The sequence below is a fragment of the Salmo salar genome, unplaced genomic scaffold (genome assembly GCF_905237065.1).
Source record: "Salmo salar unplaced genomic scaffold, Ssal_v3.1, whole genome shotgun sequence".
In the NCBI taxonomy this organism is placed as follows: Eukaryota; Metazoa; Chordata; class Actinopteri; order Salmoniformes; family Salmonidae; genus Salmo; species Salmo salar.
Window position 1 is genome coordinate 1 of NW_025547902.1, and position 23906 is coordinate 23906.

At 38.4% G+C, this 23906-nt stretch overlaps 1 protein-coding gene across 5 annotated transcripts in view; it reads left to right on the forward strand.

Annotated features, from left to right (window-relative positions):
- Nucleotides 1–11167: 11167 nt before the first annotated feature.
- LOC106597511 (interferon-induced very large GTPase 1) overlaps nucleotides 11168–23906 on the forward strand; it is a 39364-nt gene continuing 26625 nt past the window's right edge. For 2 of the 5 annotated variants that reach the window (XM_045711697.1, XM_045711696.1), the window contains exons 1-9: nucleotides 11168–11391; nucleotides 16591–16965; nucleotides 17103–17161; nucleotides 18855–18936; nucleotides 21302–21382; nucleotides 21886–21981; nucleotides 22530–22588; nucleotides 22852–22929; nucleotides 23467–23551. In XM_045711697.1, coding sequence (XP_045567653.1) covers nucleotides 16656–16965; nucleotides 17103–17161; nucleotides 18855–18936; nucleotides 21302–21382; nucleotides 21886–21981; nucleotides 22530–22588; nucleotides 22852–22929; nucleotides 23467–23551 — 850 coding nt within the window. In that variant the 5' untranslated portion in view covers nucleotides 11168–11391; nucleotides 16591–16655. Of the gene's footprint in view, nucleotides 11392–15896; nucleotides 16087–16590; nucleotides 16966–17102; nucleotides 17162–18854; nucleotides 18937–21301; nucleotides 21383–21885; nucleotides 21982–22529; nucleotides 22589–22851; nucleotides 22930–23466; nucleotides 23552–23906 lie in introns of all 5 variants that reach the window. The other 3 variants (XM_045711694.1, XM_045711693.1, XM_045711695.1) reach the window with 3 other exon arrangements.

A 23906-nucleotide genomic window follows, 5' to 3' on the forward strand; every position in this document is an offset into this window, starting at 1 on the left:
TCTATCAAGTTCATTTTTATATCCAAAAACAGCGTTTTACTATGGCATTGATGTTGAGGAAATCGTTTCCCTCCAATAACTGGCAGTCAAGTCAGCGTCAGAAATTAAATAATTAAAATTAGAAAACATTGGTAAAATATTATATTGTCATTTAAAGAATTATAGATTTACATCTCTTGAACGCAATCAACTTGCCAGATTTAAAAATAACCTTACTGGGAAATCACACTTTGCAATAATCTGAGCACTGCGCCCAGAAAAATACGCGTTGCGATACAGACTAGACGTCATGTTGGGGAGATCTAAAATCGAAAATACTATGTAAATAATCCATTACCTTTGATTCTCTTCATCAGATGTCACTTCCAGGTATCACAGGTCCATAACGAATGTAGTTTTGTTCAAAAAAGCTCATCATTTATGTCCAAAAATCTCCGTCTCGTTAGCACATGATGTAAGCCAGCCGGACTTCTCGTCATGAACGAGGGGAAAAATATATTTCCGTTCGTTCAAACATGTCAAACGTTGTATAGCATAAATCATTAGGGCCTTTTTTAACCAGAACATGAATAATATTCAAGGTGGACGAATGCATACTCTTTTATAACGTATTGGAACAAGGGTACCCAACATGAACTAGCGCGCCAGGTGTCTAATGGGACATCACCGTTCCATGGCTCTTGTTCGGTCAGATCTCCCTCCAGAAGACTCAAAACACTTTGTATAGGCTGGTGACATCTAGTGGAAGCAATAGGAAGTGCCAAAATATTCCTAAACCCCTGTGTTTTTCAATGGGATAGGTTTAAAGTCAATACAACACATCAGGTATCCACTTCCTGTCAGAAAATGTCTCAGGGTTTTGCCTGCCAAATGAGTTCTGTTATACTCACAGACACCATTCAAACAGTTTTGGAAACTTTAGAGTGTTTTCTATCCATATATAATAAGTATATGCATATTCTAGTTACTGGGTAGGATTAGTAACCAGATTAAATCGGGTACATTTTTTTTATCCAGACGTGCAAATGCTGCCCCCTAGACCCAACAGGTTAAGGGGGTTATACGTTTTTTGAAAAAACTTTCAAATTTTCAAAATTTTACTCTTGGGTCTTGACTTGTGTTACATTTGCAATAAGAAAATTTACGGTGGCGCGCGCTCGCCATCTATTGTATTTTTGCTGTGATTTGGCACATTCAATACTTTCATACATGTATAATTGACAAACAAAATTATTGGACATTTCATTTGGACATTTCTTATGGCATTTGGCAAAAAAAAAGAGAATACAAAGTGACTTTTGACTTCGACTTTTGACTTCCTATGAAATCATATTGCCTTATGGACAAGCATAAAAAATAAAAAAATGATGTCAATAAAATATGACAAAAGTATGTTCATACAGTTCTTATACATGTGTAATTGACAAAAAAATCTAAAGAATTTCGAAAAACGGTCCAGAAAGCACTTTTTTAAGGGGGTGATAAGTTTTCGATAAGTGTTGACTTGTGTTATATTTGCAATAAGAAAATTCACGGGGGAGCGCGCTCGCCATCTATAGGATTTTTTTGGTGTGACACTTTGCCATATGACATTTGCAATATGTTTTGGATAAAAATGGGCCAAATTGAGTGGTATTGTCCATCGTGTGTATGTTTCGTGCGGTGCCAATATGTTCCCATTCTATTTTGTCCATTTCATGGGGGTCTTCTTTTAGAAGGCTACAGTGCCTTGCAAAAGTATTCATCCCCCTTGGCATTTAAAAAAAAATTGCATTACAACCTGTCATTTAAATGGATTTTTATTTTGATTTCATATAATGGACATACACAAAATAGTCCGAATTGGTGAAGTGAAACGAAAAAAAAGGGAAAAGTGGTGAGTGCATATGTATTCACCCCCTTTGCTATGAAGCCCCTAAAGAAGATCTGGTGCAACCAATTACCTTCAAAAGTCACATAATTAGTGAAATAAAGTCCACCTGTGTGCAATCTAAGTGTCACATGATCTGTCACATGATCTCAGTATATATACACACCTGTTCTGAACACCACTAAGCAATAGGCACCACCAAGCAAGTGGCACCATGAAGACCAAGGAGCTCTCCAAACAGATCAGGGACAAAGTTGTGGAGAAGTACAGATTGGGGTTGGGTTATAAAAAAATATCAGAAACTTTGAACATCCCACGGAGCACCGATAAATCCATTATTAAAAAAATGGAAGAATATGGCACCACAACAAACCTGCCAAGAGAGGGCCGCCCACCAAAACTCACAGACCAGGCAAGGAGGGCATTAATCAGAGAGCCAACAAAGATACCAAAGTTAACCCTGAAGGAGCTGCAAACCTCCACAGCGGAGATTGGAGTATCTCTCCATTGAACCAGTTTAAGCCGTACACTCCACAGAGCTGGGCTTTATGGAAGAGTGGCCAGAAAAAAGCCATTGCTTAAAGAAAAAAATAAGTAAATCCGTTTGGTGTTCGCCAAAAGGTATGTGGGAGACTCCCCAAACATATGGAAGAAGGTACTCTGGTTAGATGAGACTAATATTGAGCTTTTTGGCCATCAAGGAAAACGCTATGTCTGGTGCAAACCCAACACCTCTCATCACCCTGAGAACATTATCCCCACAGTGAAGCATGGTGGTGGCAGCATCATGCTGTGGGGATGTTTTTCATCGGCAGGGACTGGGAAACTGGTCAGAATTGAAGAAATGATGGATGGCGCTAAATACAGGGAAATTCTTGAGGGAAACCTGTTTCAGTCTTCCAGAGATTTGAGACTGGGACGGAGGTTCACCTTCCAGCAGGACAATGACCCTAAGCATACTTCTAAAGCAACACTCGAGTTGTGGGGAAACATTTAAATGTTTTGGAATGGCCTAGTTAAAGCACAGACCTCAATCCAATTGAGAATTTGTGGTATGACTTAAAGATTGCTGTACACCAGAGGAACCCATCCAACTTGAAGGAGCTGGAGCAGTTTTGCCTTGAAAAATTGGAAAAAATCCCAGTGGCACGATTTGCCAAGCTTATAGAGACATACCCCAAGAGACATGCAGCTGTAATTGCTGCAAAAGGTGGCTCTACAAAGTATAGAGTTTTTTGTCTTATTTCTTGTTTGTTTCACAATAAAAAATATTTTGCATCTTCAAAGTGATAGGCATGTTGTATTGACTTCTTGAAACAGAAGACATGCCCCATCGATTTGACTGCAGTGGAGAGAGTCAGCAGTTTTAAGTTCCTTGGCATCCAAATCACCGAGAACTTGACATGGACCAACAACACCACCACTCTCGCCAAGAGGGCGCAACAGCGCCTTCACTTCCTAAGGCGGCTGAAGAAATTTGTTATGTCCCCCCCGGGTACTCTCCAAATTCTACCGCTGTACCATCGTTTGCGTCCTGACTGGCTGCATCATGGCCTGGTATGGGAAGTGCTCTGTCCACGACCGCAAGGCCCTCCAGCAGGTATTGAAGATGGCCCAGTACATCACTGGGGCCGTGCTCCCTTCCCAGTCAGGACGTCTACTCAAAACGGTGCCTGAGGAAGTCCCGCAGCATCATCAAGTACCCCACATGGCCAGACACTATCTGAGCATTGGGTCTCAGACCAACAGGCTCAGAGACGGTTTCTCTCCACAAGCCATCAGAGTGCTGAACACTTGATCTGGACTGACCAACTGCAATCACTCACGCACACAAGCACACACCTACACATACATACACACACACACATCCACACACACATAGACACCCCCCCACACACATATAAACTAAATGGCATCATGAACATTACCAGGCCATTTTAGCAAAAACCTGGTTGCCTCTTGGCCACAAGTGAATCTTCCAGCAAGACAATAACCTCAAGCACTAATCAAAATCCATAAAGAAATGCTTAATTGACCACAAAATGAACGTTTTGCAATGGCCATCTCAGTCTCCAGACTTGAACCCCATTGATAACATGTGCTTTGAATTGAAAAGGTCATAAAAACAGATGAAGGATATCAATGATCTGGAAAGATTCTATATGGAGGAATGTTCTAAGATCCCTTCCAACGTGTTCTCCAATCTCATAAAACATTTTAGAAAAAGACTCAGTGTCATTATCCTCGAAGGGGAGGGTGCTAGAGTATTGAAAACAGGTTTGCCAATAATTTGGACCCCTGTCTTTTTGAGTAAAGAAAATAATAAATGAAACAAAATCTTTCTCTGAGCAATTGTATTAGTATATAATTATATAATTTCAGATTTTTTTAAGCATACAATATAGCTCAGTGTTTTCATTACTTATTTAATACAGTATTTTTTGCTCATCTTCATCAAGGGTGCCAATAATTATGGACCTCATGCTAAACACAACTTCTGCTACTAGACTTCGTATTTATGTACTGCACAATTTAAACACTTGCTCTTCCTGACACACGTGTAAATATTGTACTATAAATTGTTGAGTGGTTTCCTGTATTTATACATGCAATATGTTTATTCTATTCTACCGAGCCCATTTACTTTAAATGTTTTATTAATATATTTTATTATTTCTTAATGGTGTCACTTTATTGAGAGGGAACATGGAAGTGAGCATTTTGTTGGACAGTGTATACCATGTGTATCCTGTACCGATCCTGTATATTATCATCATATTATACAGAAGATGGCGCCGACAGACATGGAAGCTCTGCGTCGAGCTCCTAAGCAACTTTGCAGTATTTTTATTTTTTTGTGTGTTATTTCTGACATTATTAGCCCAGAAAGTATTTTGTGTTATTACATAAAGCCGAAAAGAGCTTGTGGATATCAGAGCGGGGGTAACTCAGCAGCATTACGACCAGAAATACTGCTTTCCCGAATTGTATCCTTTGTTCGTACCCCCCAGGGCAATGGAACTTATCCCAGAGGCTGCTCCTAGACGCCGGCGGAGAAGAGATATTCGGAGGGGTCTTCTAGTCTGACTCAGGAGGCGTGCACACCATCCACCGCTTTTGAGTATATTACTCGCTAATGTCCAGTCCCTGGACAATAAAGTAGACGAGCTCAGTGCGGGGATCTCCTTACAGAGAGACATTAGGGACTGTAATATACTCTGTTTTACAGAACCATGACTCTCTCCGGATATACTGTCCCCATCCATACAGCCAGCTGGGTTCTCAGTACATCGCACAGACAGGAATAAAGGGAAGAAAAAAGGCGGCTGTGTATGTTTCATGATTAACTACTCATGGTGTGATTGTGATAACTTACAGGAACTCAAGTCCTCTTGTTCAACATGCCTAGAATACCATACAATCAAATGACGACTGTATTACCTCCCAAGAGAATTCTTTTCAGTTATAGTCACAGCCATGTTTATTCCCCCTCAAGCCGATACCACGACGGCCCTATTGCTGGGGATTTTAACAAAGCAAATTTAGGAAAAGGCTACCGAAGTTCTATCAACACATGGCCTGTAGTACTCGCGCATCAAAAACTCTTGACCATTGTTACTCCTCCTTCAGGGATGGCTACAAGGCCCTCCGTTTGGCAAATCAGATCACGATTCCGCCATGCTCCTCCCTTCCTATAGGCAGGAAGTCAAACAGGAAGTACCCGTACTAAGGTCTATTTAACGCTGGTCTGACCAATCAGAATCCATGTTTTGATCACGCGGACTGGGATATGTTCTGGGTTGCCTCTGAGAATAACATTTACATGTACACGGACACGGTGACTGAGTTCATCAGGAAGTGTATAGGGGATGTTGTTCCCACTGTGACTATTAAAACCTACCCAAACCAAAAACTGTGGATAGATGGCAGCATTCGTGCAAAACTGAAATCGTGAACCACCTCATTTAAACACTGCATGGTGACTGGGAATATGGTTGAAAACAAACAGTTTAGTTATTCCCACCGTAAGGCAATCACACAGGCAGAACGTGATTACAGAGACAGAGTGGAGTCGCAATTCAATGGCTCAGACACAAGACATATGTGGCAAGGACTCCATCACGGATTATAAAAGGAAAAGACTGTCATGAAGAGGGCACGACAAAAGCTATTCCCCCTCAGGAGACTGAAAAGATTTGGCATGGGTCCTCAGATCCTCAAAAGGTTCTACAGCTGCACCATCGAGAGCATTCTGACTGGATGCATCCCTGCCTGGTATGGCAACTGCTCAGCCTCCGACTGCAAGGCACTACAAGCTTCCTGCCATCCAGGACCTCTACACCAGGCGGTGTCAGAGGAAGGCCCTAAAAATTGTCAAGGACTTCACACACCCTAGTCATAGACTGTTCCCACTGCTCCCGCACGGCAACGGTACAGGAGCGCCAAGTCTAGGTCCAAGAGACTTCTAAACAGTTTCTACCCCCAAGCCATAAGATTCATGAACACCTAATCAAATGGCTACCCAGACTATTTGCACTCAATTACATTTGGATACCGCCCCAATACATCCACAGACAATGCAATTGCCATCATACTGCACATTGCCATATCCTATTTGGACAAGAGGAATAACTATGTAAGAATGCTATTCATTGACTATAGCTCAGCCTTCAACACCATAGTACCCTCCAAGCTCATCATCAAGCTTGGGGCCCTGGGTCTGAACACCTCCCTCTGCAACTGGATCCTGGGCTTCCTGATGGGCAGCCCCCAGTTGGTGATGTAGGGAACAGCACCTCCACTATGCTGATCCTCAACACAGGGGCCCCACAATGGTGAGTGCTTAGCCCCCTACTGTACTCCCTGTTCACCTATGACTACGCCTCCAACTCAATCTTCAAGTTTGCAGACGACACAACAGTAGTAGGCCTCCTTTTGAGAAATAGCACAACACACAAACCGTATGTAACCACATGTACTGCGTAAACATGTAATTGAATCATACACATCCAATATGTTACGTCATTGAGATTTCTTCAATTGTTTTTCTATGTTAGTTTAAGTTTGAAATGACTTTGGCCAAACAACCCATTCAATCAGTAACTAAAGTCCATTTGTAGTCAGTCAGGGGATTTCTTGTAAATCATACTCTCTCCTGCAGTTACATAGCAATACCTTGCTGATTCTTTTTTGATTTTTTTTTACACAAGTTATAGTTTCAGTTTGAGTCACCTGAAATCCCCTGACAGACTAAAAGGGGGGGAGGGGTCTGAGCAAGTCAGTTTATAGTCAGTAAGGGGATTTCTGTAAATCATGCTCTCTGCTGCAGTTAAATAATGATACCTTTTTTTAAGGGGTAGATCAGCTTTCATATTGCAGATAGATTTTTACTTACATCAAGGGAATTGTTTGCATCATTTCCAATCCCCCATATCTTTTTGGTAAATAATACAGTATATATATATATATATGCATATATTTTCCTTTATTATTTTCCCCTAACCCTACCACCCCTCCCCTAATTGGATTAAACATAATAATTCAGAATGTTTTCAGACCAGGTTGGAGTTCCATAGCGATTGGGGCCACTTCATCTTCTCGTCTGGGATCCATAGCACATGGGGCAACTTCCTCTTCTCGTCCTACTGTTGCCCCAGATAACATATTGGGGGTCACAGGTCACAGGAAGTACAAAGACACTTCTTCAAACCAATAAACTAATATTCAGCAAAACCCTTTTCTCTACTTCCACTATGACTTTATAAGGCAAAACATCCCAGAGACTTAAGGCTTCATTCTACTTCTCCTTAATCACACAAAATATATTATTCACACAAACAGCAATTATCTACAATCTATCAATACATTATATATTATATATTATGGTCTTCATGACAGTAGAAGCTCTCATAACATATGAACTTTGTATTTCTCTCTTGTATCTGTTCTCGCTCTGCAGACAGATTTGTGTAACTGGTCTTGAGCTGACTCTCTGTCTCCCTCAAGTCACCCATCACTCCTTTATCTGAAGATCAGAAATAGCACAAAAAACATATGTAAACACGTGTACTACCTAAACATGTATTGAATCATACACATCCAATCTATGTTACTTTACTGAGTTTAATTCATATTTTTGCTATGTTAGTTTTTGGTTCAGTTTGAATCACCTGAAATCCCCTGACTGACTACAAAGAGGGGGGGAGGGGTCTGAGCAAGTCAGTTTCTAGTCAGTCTGGGGATTTCTTGTAAATCATACTCTCTGTTGCAGTTACATAACAATAGTTTACTGATTAAATGGGTTGTTTAGACAAGGTAATGTTAGTCATATCACATATCACTGGTCTTTAGCTGTATAAATCAATTCATTTTCATCAGGTTTTTGTCAATAACACTCATGAATGCAACTGTTAATGTCAAATACTTTTTTTGTGTTTTAATTGTAGCCCTTATTGTCCTTAAAATAACATTTAAAAATTCTTAATTGTGAGGGTAAATATAAGGGCGGGACATGCAGATAAATTAAAGTCAGATAATTGAAAAGCCAATTTTTGCTGGGATCTCTTGACTGATAGGGTTAAGCATGTTCTGATGCTGTTGCCCTTGGTCTGAGATTACGCCCCACATCTCATGAATCAAGCCACGTACAAGGTTGTCCTGGAAGAAAACTTGCTTCCTTCTGCTCTGACAATGTTCCCCAACTCTGAGGATTGGTTTTTCAGGCAGGACAATGCTCCATGCTACACAGCCAGGACAATCAAGGTGTGGATGGAGAACCACCAGATCAAGACCCTGTCATGGCCAACCCAATCTCCAGACCAGAATGTGATCAAGAGGAAGATGGATGGTCACAAGCCATCAAACAAAGCCGAGCTGCTTGAATTTTTGCGCCAGGAGTGGCATAAAGTCACCCAACATCAATGTGAAGACTGGTGGAGAGCATGCCAAGACGCATGAAAGCTGTGATTGAAAATCAGGATTATTCCACCAAATATTGATTTCTGAACTCTTCCTAAGTTAAAACATTAGTGTTGTGTTGTTTAAAAATGAATATGAACTTATTTTCTTTGTTATTCGAGGTCTGACAACACTGCATCTTTTTTTGTTATTTTGACCAGTTTTCATTTTCTGCAAATAAATGCTCTAAATGATAATATTTTTATTTGGAATTTGGGAGAAATGTTATCAGTAGTATATAGAATAAAACAAAAATGTTAATTTTACCCAAACACTTAGCTAGAAATAGTAAAACCAGAGAAACTGATCATTTTGCAGTGGTCTCTTCATTTTCTAATAACCGAAAGTGAGAGGTTGTAATCTGAATGAAGGGGAAAAGGCCATTCTTGAGCATGGGTTGAGACATTTGTACTAATCTGCTAGAAAACAAGTTGAGATATAAGTATAGCGTTTAAATGAGTTGTTTACACAGGGTAATCTTAGTTATATCAATGACTCATTGTCACTGTCTAATCGTGACATAAGGCATATATTATATTTGATATACATTATTAGACGTTATTCAGTATGAGATAGTAGAAGCTCTCATAAGATATGAAGATGTGCAGTCAGGTTGGTGTAACTGGGCTTGATCTGTTAGTTATAGTTTCAGTTTGAGTCACCTGAAATCCCCTGACAGACTAAAAGGGGGGGAGGGGTCTGAGCAAGTCAGTTTCTAGTCAGTGAGGGGATTTCTTGTAAATCAAACTCTCTCCTGCAGTTACATAGCAATACTTTACTGATTTAAATCGTTTTTTTTACACAAGGTAATCTTAGTCATATCAATGACTCATTACACTGTCTAATCGTGACATATGGCATATATTATATTTGATATACATTATTAGACGTTACTCAGTATGAGACAGTAGAAGCTCTCATAAGATGTGATCTTTGTCTTTCTCTCTTTGCATCTGATCTCTCTCTGCTGTCAGGTTGGTGTACAGTGGGGGAAAAAAGGATTTGATCCCCTGCTGATTTTGTACGTTTGCCCACTGACAAAGAAATTATAAGTCTATAATTTTAATGGTTGGTTTATTTGAACAGTGCGAGACAGAATAACAACAAAAAAATCCAGAAAAACACATGTCAAAAATGTTATAAAATTATTTGCATTTTAATGAGGGAAATAAGTATTTGACCCCTCTGCAAAACATGACTTAGTACTTGGTGGCAAAACCCTTGTTGGCAATCACAGAGGTCAGACATTTCTTGTAGTTGGCCACCAGGTAACAGTGATTGATTTACAGCAGCTATTGAATAATATTATACACCTTGTGTTGAATATGTGTGTTCTGACTGTCTGAATGTGTGCATTCATGCACGTGCGTGCGAGTGCCTTTCTCTCCAACGTCTAGATCAGAGTACCATTCTACCGAAATATATCGTCAGTCTTCTGACTATCATTAACAAACAGCAGAGAGTTCATGAATCAGCAGTGCAGAGAAAGTACAGATGAAGTTGGAAGTTTACATATACTTAGGTTTTTCAACCGCTCCACAAATTTCTTGTTAACAAACTATAGTTTTGGCAAGTCGGTTAGGACATCTACTGTAACTGGGCTTAATCTGTATATTGCTTTGGCGGACCTTGTTTTTTTGTTGTGACATTTGTCAATAAAACTCATGAATGCTGATTGTGTGTTATTATATTCAAGCAAATCTACCCCCGCCCATGCAACGGCATCCTAAAGTAATTTTCCACTGACCCTCTTTCTCCCTCAAGTCACCCATCACTAATTTCAAAAATAACACAAAACTTATGTAAACACGTGTACTACCTAAACATGTATTGAATCATACACATCCAATCTATGTTACTTTATTTTGTTTAATTCATATTTTTTCTGTTTTAGTTTCAGTTTGAGTCATCTGAAATCCCCTGACTGACTTGAAGGGGGATGGGTCGGCGCAAGTCAGTTTCTAGTCAGTCAGGGGAATTCTTGTAAATCATGCTCTGCTACAGTTAAATAATGATACTTTACTGATTAAATGGGTTGTTTAGACAAAGTAATCTTAGTCATATCACTGACTCATTGTCACTGACTCATCGTGACATACGGCATATATTATATTTTATATAGATTATTAGACATTATACAGTATGTGCCAGTAGAAGCTCTTATAAGATATGATCTTTGTATTTCTCACTTTGCATCTGATCTCTCTCTGCAGTCTTGTTGGCGTAACTGGTCTTTAGCTGTATAAATCAATTCATTTTTATCAAGTTGTTGTCAATAACACTCATGAATTCAACTGTTTATGTCAAATAGTTTTGTTTTCTAATTGTAGCCCTTGTTGCCCTGAAAAGAAAATGCTAAAATACTTCATTGTGAGGCTAAATATAAGGGCTGGACATGCAGATAAGTGAAAGTCAGATACTGATCTCGGGACTGATAGGGTTAATCATGTTCTGATGCTGTTGCTCTTGGTGTGAGATTACGCCCCACATCTCTATAAAACATCAGCTGAATCTCTACTTGTAGACATATGACTGTAGGTCCCCAACTCAGCAGGCAGGCAAAGGTAAAGACATCTATAACTGTACTATTTCAACACTAAACACATTGTTGTGTGTGCAAATACAAATGGCTATTTCTGGTATTTCCAGATTTACATATAAAAAGTGAATGTGAAACTTTGTGAGTTTCTTAAGACTGCATACGGTATGCACTTTATTTTATACAATGCCTTCTGTAATAAGTTGTATGAGTGATGAGATGTTTTTTATGTTCATTGTAACAAGAGTAACTCATGCAAACGTGCAATTTCTAGATTATTAAAATCGTATAGGCAACACATGCAATAGGATATAGGCATTTTGTCCATTACTCAAAGGAAAAACATTAGGGACTAACATGGACTTCAAATATAATACAGATGATGCACTTCTAATGCTTATCTTAGTGTTAGATCACAATGTGTCCAGGTTGATGACATGACTTCTGACAAGCTCAAATTGATGTTATGGCGGCAATCAGTAGTTGAAACAATAACAAGGCGTCAATCCCTTCCCTGTTTCGGTAAAAAGCAAGGTGATGGGGCAGGAGAATTGGAACCACTCTCAAATTCATAGACAGAGCTATGGATGCAAGGACAGACCATCAATGATATCAAAAGTTTTAACCATGTTTTGAGGCTATATAATTTGTTTACATTTACTTTGTTTATATTTTGGGTTTTGAAGGGGTATGACAGTTGAACTAAGCTCATGAGGCATTTCTAAGTTATATTCTTCAAGAATCAATGGGTACATATCATTCATTTATAAGTCCAAAAATGGATGTAGCAACTGCTGATTGCACCTTTAAATGCAAAGAAAGCTAAACAAATTGTGTTCTCAAGAACAAGAAAGCAACCTTCTACACTATCTCAGATGTTCGCTTTGTAACACAAGTCCATTTCTTGTTCTTGAGAATACCATTCGTTGTTCTTCCCTGCTCACACTAGATACACATGTAACGGGTGTCGTAAGGATTGGACCAAGGTGCAGCGGGAACGTGTATACTCCTCTTCTTTATTACATCAAAAGAAGGAAAAACAAACAAATCACGTATACAAAACAACGAACGACACTAAAACAGTCCTGTCAGGTGCACAGACACAAAACAGGAAACAACTACCCACAAACCCCCATAGCACAAACACCCCTATACATAGGACCTTCAATCAGAGGCAACGAGGAACAGCTGCCTCCATTTGAAGGTCAATCAACAAACCCTAAACATAGAAATAGAAAGACTTGACTGAACATAGAAATACACTAACATGGAACATAGACCAAAAACCCCGGAACACTCTAAACAAACACCCCTCTTACATAAGCACATAGACCAACAAACCACGAGACACTAAACAAACACCCCCTGCCACGTCCTGACCAAACTACAATAACAAAAATACCCCTTTCTGATCAGGACGTGACAACACATTACCATGCTGCTTTAAGATTTGTAACCAACAACAGATATATCACCACTCTACCTAATATCAGTTAGCAGCGAGGCCATCCTAAACTGTAAGGCGATACACACACTGGTACATGTTTGTCTATAAGACCATTTTAGGGCAGCTGCCAATATAGTGTATTTAAGCACTTTACTCACCCTAAAGAGTCATGGGGAGATTCTCAATTGCATACTCCTCGTGTCCTCTCTCCTCTCTCCTTGCCTCCTTCTCAAACCCCATTGGAAAAGCCAGAGTTCCCGCCCCTCTGACCTTCTCCACCAATGGGTTTTGAAAAGGAGGTGAGGAGAGAAGATCCAAGGAGTATGCAATTTCAGATTCTCCCATGTTCATTACCGTCTGAGATCACAGAATTGTATTTTATATAATGTTTCCAACTCAATAACTGAGTTTGTTAATAGTGACTTTAGCTTTGATGCCCCATCATCTTGAAAGACTTTGGAAAAGTACTTATAACTCGATCATTTTATTTTGATTGATGGATTTAAATTCCAGATTGGAAGGTTGTTGACCACAGATTGCACATGTTTTTAAACCTGCTCTTTTAAACTCTCTTATACACTTGACACTGTTTTAACTTCCATTCATTATTGTTTTATGTTGTGTTGTGTCTCATGTGTATCTGTATGTATGCTAGATTCTTGGCCAGGGCTCACTTGAAAAAGATATGTAAATCTGAATGTAACTTTTCTGGTTAAATTAATGTCAAATAAAATAATGAATTCCATATTAGCAGACATGCATAAATATGACAGCCTCCATGCATTTACCACAAATGCCTAGTTAGCTAAATTTTCCATATCTACCTTGCTCTCCATTACTCTGTTTTGTATCTGCATTAGCAAAGGATGGATGATCTCTATTCTAGCCCCTAGATTATGGATGATCTCTATTCTAGCCCCTAGATTATGGATGATCTCTATTCTAGCTCCTAGAGTATGGATGATCTCTATTCTAGCCCCTAGATTATGGATGATCTCTATTCTAGCTCCTAGATTATGGATGATCTCTATTCTAGCTCCTAGATTATGGATGATCTCTATTCTAGCTCCTAGATTATGGATGATCTCTATTCTATCTCCTAGATTATGGATGATCTCTATTCTAGCTCCTAGAGTATGGATGATCTCTATTCTAGCTCCTAGATTATGGATGATCTCTATTCTAGTTCCTAGATTATGGATGATCTCTATTCTAGCTCCTAGATTATGGATGATCTCTATTCTAGCCCCTAGAGTATGGATGATCTCTATTCTAGCTCCTAGAGTATGGATGTTCTCTATTCTAGCTCATAGAGTATGGATGATCTCTATTCTAGCTCCTAGAGTATGGATGATCTCTATTCTAGCTCCTAGATTACGGGGGATCTCTATTCTAGCTCCTAGATTATGGATGATCTCTATTCTAGCTCCTAGATTAAGGATGATCTTTATTCTATCTCCTAGATTATAGATGATCTCTATTCTATCTCCTAGGTTATGGATGATCTCTATTCTAGCTCCTAGATTATGGATGATCTCTATTCTAGCTCCTAGATTATGGATGATCTCTATACTAGCCCCTAGAGTATGGATGATCTAAATTCTATCTCCTAGAGTATGGATGATCTCTATTCTAGCTCCTAGATTATGGATGATCTCTATTCTAGCTCCTAGAGTATAGATTATCTCTATTCTATCTCCCAGATTATGGATGATCTCTATTCTAGCTCCTAGATTATGGATGATCTCTATTCTAGCTCCTAGATTATGGATGATCTCTATTCTAGCTCCTAGATTATAGATGATCTCTATTCTATCTCCTAGATTATGGATGATCTCTATTCTAGCTCCTAAATTATGGATGATCTCTATTCTAGCTCCTAGAGTATGGATGATCTCTATTCTAGCTCCTAGATTATGGATGATCTCTATTCTAGCTCCTAGATTATGGATGATCCATATTCTAGCTCCTAAAGTATGGATGATCTCTATTCTAGCTCCTAGAGTATGGATGATCTCTATTCTAGCTCCTAAAGTATGGATGATCTCTATTCTAGCTCCTAGATTATGGATGATCCATATTCTAGCTCCTAAAGCATGGATGACCTCTATTCTAGCTCCTAGAGTATGGATGATCCATATTCTAGCTCCTAAAGTATGGATGATCTCTATTCTAGCTCCTAGAGTATGGATGTTCTCTATTCTAGCACATAGAGTATGGATGATCTCTATTCTAGCTCCTATATTATAGATGATCTCTATTCTATCTCCTAGATTATGGATGATCTCTTTTCTAGCCCCTAGATTATGGATGATCTCTTTTCTAGCTTCTAAAGTATGGATGATCTCTATTCTAGCTCCTAGATTATGGATAATCTCTATTCTAGCTCCTAGATTATGGATGATCTCTATTCTAGCTCCTAGATTATGGATGATCTCTATTCTAGCTCCTAGATTATGGATGATCTCTATTCTAGCTCCTAGAGTATGGATGATCTCTATTCTATCTCCTAGATTATGGATGATCTCTATTCTAGCTCCTAGATTATGGATGATCTCTATTCTAGCTCCTAAAGTATGGATGATCTCTATTCTAGCTCCTAGATTATGGATTATACATATTCTAGCTCCTAAAGTATGGATGATCTCTATTCTAGCTCCTAGAGTATGGATGATCTCTATTCTAGCTCCTAGATTATGGATGATCTCTATTCTAGCTCCTAGATTATGGATGATCCATATTCTAGCTCCTAAAGTATGGATGATCTCTATTCTAGCTCCTAGATTATGGATGATCCATATTCTAGCTCCTAAAGTATGGATGATCTCTATTCTAGCTCCTAGAGTATGGATGTTCTCTATTCTAGCTCCTAGAGTATGGATGATCTCTATTCTAGCTCCTAGAGTATGGATGATCTCTATTCTAGCTCCTAGATTATGGGGGATCTTTATTCTAGCTCCTAGAGTATTGATGATCTCTATTCTAGCTCCTAGATTAAGGATGATCTCTATTCTAGCTCCTAGATTATGGATGATCTCTATTCTAGCTCATAAAGTATGGATGATCTCTATTCTATCTCCTAGAGTATGGATGATCTCTATTCTAGCTCCCAGAAGGCTGTGATTTTGGGCTCCTGAGTGGCGCAGCGGTCTAAGGCTCTGCATCTCAGTGCAAGAGGCGTCACGCAGTCCCTGGTTCAAATTCAGGCTGCATCACATCCGGCTGTGATTGGGCGGCGCACAATTGGCCTAGCGTCGTCCAGGATTGGCGGGGGTAGGCCGTCATTGTAAATAAGAATTTGTTCTTAACTGACTTGCCTAGTTAAATTAAAACAAAATGTTTTTTTTAATTTAAACCCAGAATATAGATTGTGCTGATTTATTGTCAAATTCAACCATGTTGTGCGCCGTTGTTAAAATAACTGTGATTATAGTGTTAAAACAATGACATCATATCTGTATTCTGACATCTTCATGCATGTTAGCCATTTTGAAGCCTGCACAATAAACACTTTATTGCCCTTTAACTGTGTATTGGATATGTCAAGGAATCTTTGGAAGACAATATGTTTTGCAATGTACCAAAAATGTTGCTAAACCTTCAGGGGCAATGCTATGTAGGTGATCTAGAGAATAAATAAAAAACAATACCACTGACAGCCAGTGTAAGGAGACCAACATTTGACTAATTTGAGATCTGTTCTTAGTGTTGGTTGATCATCCACTCATTGTATTTTTTTGTGAGAGAGTAAACCACTTACAATGTTTTCCATGCCAGACTTTAGAAGACTGCTGCAGCCCGTCCATCTTTTGGTGGATTCCCCTCCTGGTGGACTTAAAGTGATGGAGAAGCCTGATGATGAGGGGTCACCAGGTGCAACAGGTGGTGAAGGGGATGGAAGAGACACCACACCAGTTCACAGCACTGGTACTCCTGATGGCATTGCAGCACTAGGAGCTATGCTACAGGGCTTCATGTTGGTTCAACAGCAGCAACAGCAGTCAATGCAAACAATGCAGCAACAGATGCAGCAGCAGATCAGCCAGCTACAGGAGGAGGTGCAGAACGGAAAGACAAAGCAACTGTGTGTTGTGACCCCTCTGCCAGCAGCAAACCCAGACACTTTGACAAGACCAGCTCCTCAGTCCCTAGGCAAGTTGTTCATCATGCAGCTCTTTGAGGATGAAGACACAATTCACAACAATTAAACACTTCATAAGCAGTCTGCAAACTAACCACTTCCTGCATGTATGCTGATGTACAATACTATATCTCACTCTCCATTCTAGACCCAGCAGAGGAGGTATTAGCTGAACACCTTGACAAGAAGGAGGAGGAAGCAGAGAGGGTAAGACACATGTACATAAGATAAGAAGAACAGGTCCTGAGAAAGTACCACATGATGATGTCATGTTTGTGAAATTCATTGTTACAGAAAGAACATAGGGTAATACTTTGTATTAACCATCAGTAATAAACCATGTATAAACAGAAAGAACATAGGGTAATACTTTGTATTAACCGTCAGTAATAAACCATGTATAAACAGAAAGAACATAGGGTAATACTTTGTATTAACAGTCAGTAATAAACCATGTATAAACAGAAAGAATATAGGGTAAAACTTTGTATTAACAGTCCGTAATAAACCATGTATAAACAGAAAGAACATAGGGTAATACTTTGTATTAACAGTCAGTAATAAACCATGTATAAACAGAAAGAACATAGGGTAATACTTTGTATTAACAGTCAGTAATAAACCATGTATAAACAGAAAGAACATAGTGTAATACTTTGTATTAACAGTCAGTAATAAACCACGTATAAACAGAAAGAACATAGGGTAATACTTTGTATTAACCATCAGTAATAAACCATGTATAAACAGAAAGAACATAGGGTAATACTTTGTATTAACAGTCAGTATTAAACCATGTATAAACAGAAAGAACATAGGGTAATACTTTGTATTAACCTTCAGTAATAAACCATGTATAAACAGAAAGAACATAGGGTAATACTTTGTATTAACCATCAGTAATAAACCATGTATAAACAGAAAGAACATAGGGTAAAACTTTGTATTAACAGTCAGTAATAAACCATGTATAAACAGAAAGAACATAGGGTAATACTTTGTATTAACCATCAGTAATAAACCATGTATAAACAGAAAGAACATAGGGTAATACTTTGTATTAACAGTCAGTATTAAACCATGTATAAACAGAAAGAACATAGGGTAATACTTTGTATTAACCTTCAGTAATAAACCATGTATAAACAGAAAGAACATAGGGTAATACTTTGTATTAACCATCAGTAATAAACCATGTATAAACAGAAAGAACATAGGGTAAAACTTTGTATTAACAGTCAGTAATAAACCATGTATAAACAGAAAGAACATAGGGTAATACTTTGTATTAACCATCAGTAATAAACCATGTATAAACAGAAAGAACATAGGGTAATACTTTGTATTAACAGTCAGTATTAAACCATGTATAAACAGAAAGAACATAGGGTAATACTTTGTATTAACCTTCAGTAATAAACCATGTATAAACAGAAAGAACATAGGGTAATACTTTGTATTAACCTTCAGTAATAAACCATGTATAAACAGAAAGAACATAGGGTAATACTTTGTATTAACAGTCAGTATTAAACCATGTATAGGGCATTTAGAAACAGTTTGCTCACCATGTATTAAACGGGGATATACTGGACCTTACAATATTATTTAATGCCTGTGTTAAAATGGGACGATACGGGAGTTATTTATGTTAAAAGTGTAAAGTCACTTTTCTTTTTCCAAACATATTGCCTATCCTGATGCAACATTGGCTATGTCTGTATGTTAGGCACCACAACAAGGCAACCACATCCTAATGTGAATTAAACCAAAGTTCGGCATGCCAGACTAGGCATTAATGTGCCCTTATTCTAAATGGAAGATAATGTGCTTTATCCTCAACAGACCAGAATTGAAGATTCAATGTCACAATGTCTTACATGTTAAACTATGAATTCAGGAATTTGAAGAGAAAGAGCCAGTGACAAAAGCCAGACAGTCGAAACCAAAGAAGGAGGATTCCTCAGGAGAAACAACCAAAGGTACCACGACACTTCACAAAAATATTAATGAGCATTTATAAGCAATTAAAATGGTTATATGTACACTACCGGTCAAAAGTATTAGGACACCTACTCATTCAAGGGTTTTTCTTTATTTTTACTATTTTCTTTATTATAGAATAATAGTGAAGACATCAAAACTATGAAACAACACATAAGGAATCATGAGGTAACTAAAAAAGTATTAAACAAATCTTAATTTTATATTTGAGATTCATCAAATAGCCACCCTTTGCCTTGATGACACCGTTGCACACTCTTTTGATGTCTTCACTACATTGTGCAATGTAGAAATTAGTAAAAAATAAAGAAAATCCCTTGAATGAGTAGGTGTTCTAAAACATTTGATCGGTAGTGTATGTTTTACGTGTGCACTGTTCCAACCTTTGTACACATTCAAAATCATTATAAGTATTTCTAAGCATTGTCAATTATAAGCATTGGAAGCACGGATCAATATTAAAGATAACGGATCATTGGTAAAAGATAATACAAAGAACAAAACAACCGTTCTTTTGTATTTTTTTGTACGATCATCTTTGAAATGCAAGAGAAATGCCATAATGTATTATTCCAGCCCAGGTGCAATTTAGATTTTGGCCACTAGATGGCATCAGTGATTGTGCAAAGTTTTAGACTGATCCAATGAACCATTGCATTTCTGTTCAAAATGTTGTATCAAGACTGCCCAAATGTGCCTAATTTGTTTATTAATAACTTTTCATGTTCAAAATTGGGCACTCTCCTCAAACAATAGCATGGTATTCTTTCACTGTAATAGCTTCTGTAAATTTGACAGTGCAGTTAGATTAACAAAAATTTAAGCTTTCTGCCAATGTCTTGTTACTTACAACCTCATGCTAATCGCATTAGCCTATGTTAGCTCAACCTTCCCGTGGAAGGGACACTGATCCTGAAGAAGTTTTTAAGGGTCCTAGCACTGTAGGTCAACTCAAAAGGGAATTCAGATAAAAGTTGTAAATACCTTTAGCTATTCAACTCCAAAATGAATTATTATGAGATCAGATATGGTAGGTTTATGGTATGTTTTGGTGGTTCAATTTAGAGGCATCAGTAGCACTTTACATTACAGCATGGAATAAAAGGGGTAATAAGATGATAATACCATTGAAACAAGTTCTTGTTTCTCACCATGAAGACAACTTTGCCTTGTTACCCCATTCACTGTAATTGTATTATTTAGGTAATACAGGCAAGCTACATACTATAGGGGTAATAATACAATAACATTGTGGTGACAGGGATCCCCTTTTCTTCAAACCCTTACTTCCAGCGTTAGTGACAATGTTGTTATCCCTCTTACATACTGTATGCTGTGTCTTACCTTGAAACAATAATATAATTGGGTCATTCTGTAAATTAGGGTACCAATGAGGATTTCCTGTGGTGGACATCTTGTGTAAGAGCTGTTGATACGTCATTGAGGTTAATCTGCTGCTTCTTTCACATTATTATATTAAGATATAATGCAGGGACATACAGGTAACTGACGATATAATGGAAACACTTGAGTAAATGAGGGATACAAAGTATTGTCACATTGTGTGAAGGATCGGGAGACAGGCGCAGGAATGCGTAATAGGTGTTTTTATTGACCCAAATTGCAGCGTGCCATGTAAAGGCATGGGGACGAAGACCAAACAAACACGTATACAAAACACAGGGTTGAAACCCAAACAAAAGATTGAGGAGTACCTCAAATAAATACACGGGGCGAGACCCGTAATACGTACATCCACAATCCTAATGGCACGAAAGCCAAAGCACAGCACAGGTACTCACAGGAACAACGGACATTGGAACAATAATCAACCGCCCAAATATACAAATACAATTAGTGAGGAATTGGAACCAGGTGTGCGTAATGACACCGTTCAGTGCCTAGAGGCCGGTGAAGTAGACCTCCGCAACTGGTGCATTGAATGAGCAACAGTACCGGAGGGATCCGTGAAAAGTATATTGAAAGCAGGTGCTTCCACACAGGTTTGGTTCCTGAGGTAATTAAGCAATTAACATCCCTTCATGCTTAGGGTCATGAATAAAAATACTGGGCAGGCCATTATTTTGGCAACCATGGCTATACCCCCACAGGATGACAATACCCCCATCCACAGGGCATGAGTGATCACTGAATGGTTTTAGCATGAAACCTGTTCACAGCCTGGCACTCCTGATGGCTTGGCAGCGCCAGGAGCCATGCTACTGGGTTTCATGTTGAATCAACAGCAGTTAATGCAAGCAATGCAACAACAGATTAGCCAGCTATAGGAGGAGGTACAGAAAAGCATGACAGATAAACATTGTGTTGTGACCCCTCTGCCAGAAGAAGATCCAGTTACCTTGACTACACAAGTGCCTACCTCTCCAGGGAAGTTGGCCCAGAACAGGTTGCAGCGTTTTCAGGGTAAGGACTTATTACTATATTTGACGACTTACCCTTCAGTGCATTTTACATTACTCTTCAATATGTACTTTAGTAGCTGCCTAAAAATGTGTTATTATAAGGGTCTTACAATAAACCCAGACACTTTGAGAAGACAAGTGCCTCAGTCCCCATGTGAATTGTTCATAAAAAAAAAAATAGTGCACTTTGAGGGTTTTTAACCTAATGCGGATTACAGCTTTTAAGTAACTTTTCAGTGTTTCCAGATTTCTATGAAATATGACCTATAATTAATTACAATATGAAGGACATAGTTTCCCCTCCACAAATGTGACGCCTGTTCCCGCTCTCGGGCGCCAGGCTACCTGTCGTCATACACACCTGTTTCCCACATTATGCGCAGCTGCGCACATTGGACTCACCTGGACTCCTTCACTTTGTTGATTACCCCCTGTATATCTGTCTGTTCCTTGGTTGTGTTCCCTGTGTCCGCATTATTGTTTTTGTTATGTGTTCCTGTCCAGACGCTGTTCCTGTTCCATTTCATGTCCGTCAACAATTAAAACCTTCACTCTCTGTACCTGATTCTCATCTCCTGCGTCGTTGCTTACAAAGAAAAGGTAATTAATTATTTTTTTTCCTGCAGTTTTTTCTTCACAATATTATATTAAGATATAATGCAGGAACATATAGGTAACTGTCAAAATAATGGAAACACTATTGAGATTTTAAAACATACATTCTTCACCAGCTTGAAGCTGCTCTGAACACCCAAAACCTTACATTAGTCCCCCGAGTTAACAGAATATGAACTTTTAAAGTTGAGATTTTCACTGGACAGTTACTTTCAAGTTCTTCATACCAGTTCCTGTCATTGCCCTTACAGTTCAAGTCTGATAAATGACTTAAATGTAAAGGATTTAAATGTCATAACTCACAAAAATATTCAAGTTGAAACAGTAATGTAAAATCGACCAAATAAGGATCTTCATTAAATAATTGTTGTTTTCACAAGTATGTGTTTAACTGGGTGTGTGGGTGATATAATGGTGGAAGATTATACATTTCATACACACATTGTTTTTACTGTATCTGATTTCACTGCCTCTCCCTTTTGCTGCTGTTCTCCTGCCATTATTACCGTCCTATATCTCAACCTCCATTCTAGGCCCACCAGAGGAGGTATCATGTACTCATGTTGGCAAGAATGAGGAGAGGGCAGAGAGGGTAAGACACACTTACATCATTTACATCTTCAGTGGTCATGCTGATCATGTTCCTGTAATGTACCATGTTTCATTTCAAGGTCAAAGCTAAATGTCTTAGTTTATGTTTATATAAGGTTGAGATCTAGCATGTTTTAGTTGTAATATACATTTTGAACATAAACTATGTAAAGTGAAAAACAATACAAAGTTCAGTGTACATTTGTGGATCTAGTGAAATCACTAATTTGTTGATGTATTATTGACCCAAATCTCCATCCACAGATTGCGGCTCCATCTCCTTCCAAACCAGAGAAGGGCTTGGGAGAGTATATTCACCAGGAAAAACAGGAAGAACTAAAGGTGGGTGATGACTAGGGTTATGCTGAGTAGGCTACTATGAAAATATGTACTTCCATAAAATCCAAGATAGCAACCACTGTTGTGCTGTCTCATTGTGTGATCTTGCTCTAATGAAGTCTATTGGGCGAGATGTTGAATTTTATAGAGGTACAGTTTGGAAAAGTATAAAAGTTTATTGTGGACCAATAGGTGATGTTATGGCTGCTGTTTAACATGGCTGTACTGGCCCTTCAAATATGATTTGGTCTGAAACGGGAACATAGGGGACATTTTTATGTTAAAAGTGTAAAGTTACTTTTTCCAAACATATCACCTATCCTGATGTACAGTAACATTGGCAATATCAGTAAGATAGCCGTCACAACACAACAATGACAGCCTTAGTATGAATTAAACCCAAACTAGGCATGCCAAACTCGGCATTAAGGTGCCCTTATTCAAAATGGAAGCTAATGGGCTTCATCGTCAACAGACTAGAAATGTAGATTCAATGTTACAATATAATCATTTTAAACCTACGAATTAAACTTTTAATAGAAATTTGAAGAGAAAGAGCCAGTGACAAATGCCAGAGATAAGTCGAAACCAAAGAAGGAGGATTCCTCAGGAGAAACAACCAAAGGTACCACGACACTTCACTTTCAATGACATATGATTTGGTAACACCTTGTTCTAAAAAATTATATTATGAAGCATTTATAAACTATAAAAAAGGTTATACGTATGTTTTAATGTGTGCAATTTTCCAGCCTTTATACACTTTCATAATCATTATAAGTATGTCTGAACATTGTCAATTATAATCATTGTATGCACAGATCATTATTAGGGGTCCTAGCACCGTAGGTCAGCTAAAAAGTGAATTCAGATGTAAGCTGTAAATGCTTTGAGCTATTCAACTCTAATGATAATTATTATGAGATCAAATATGGTAGGTTTAGGGTTTGTTTTGGTTGGTTCAATTTCGAGGCATCAGT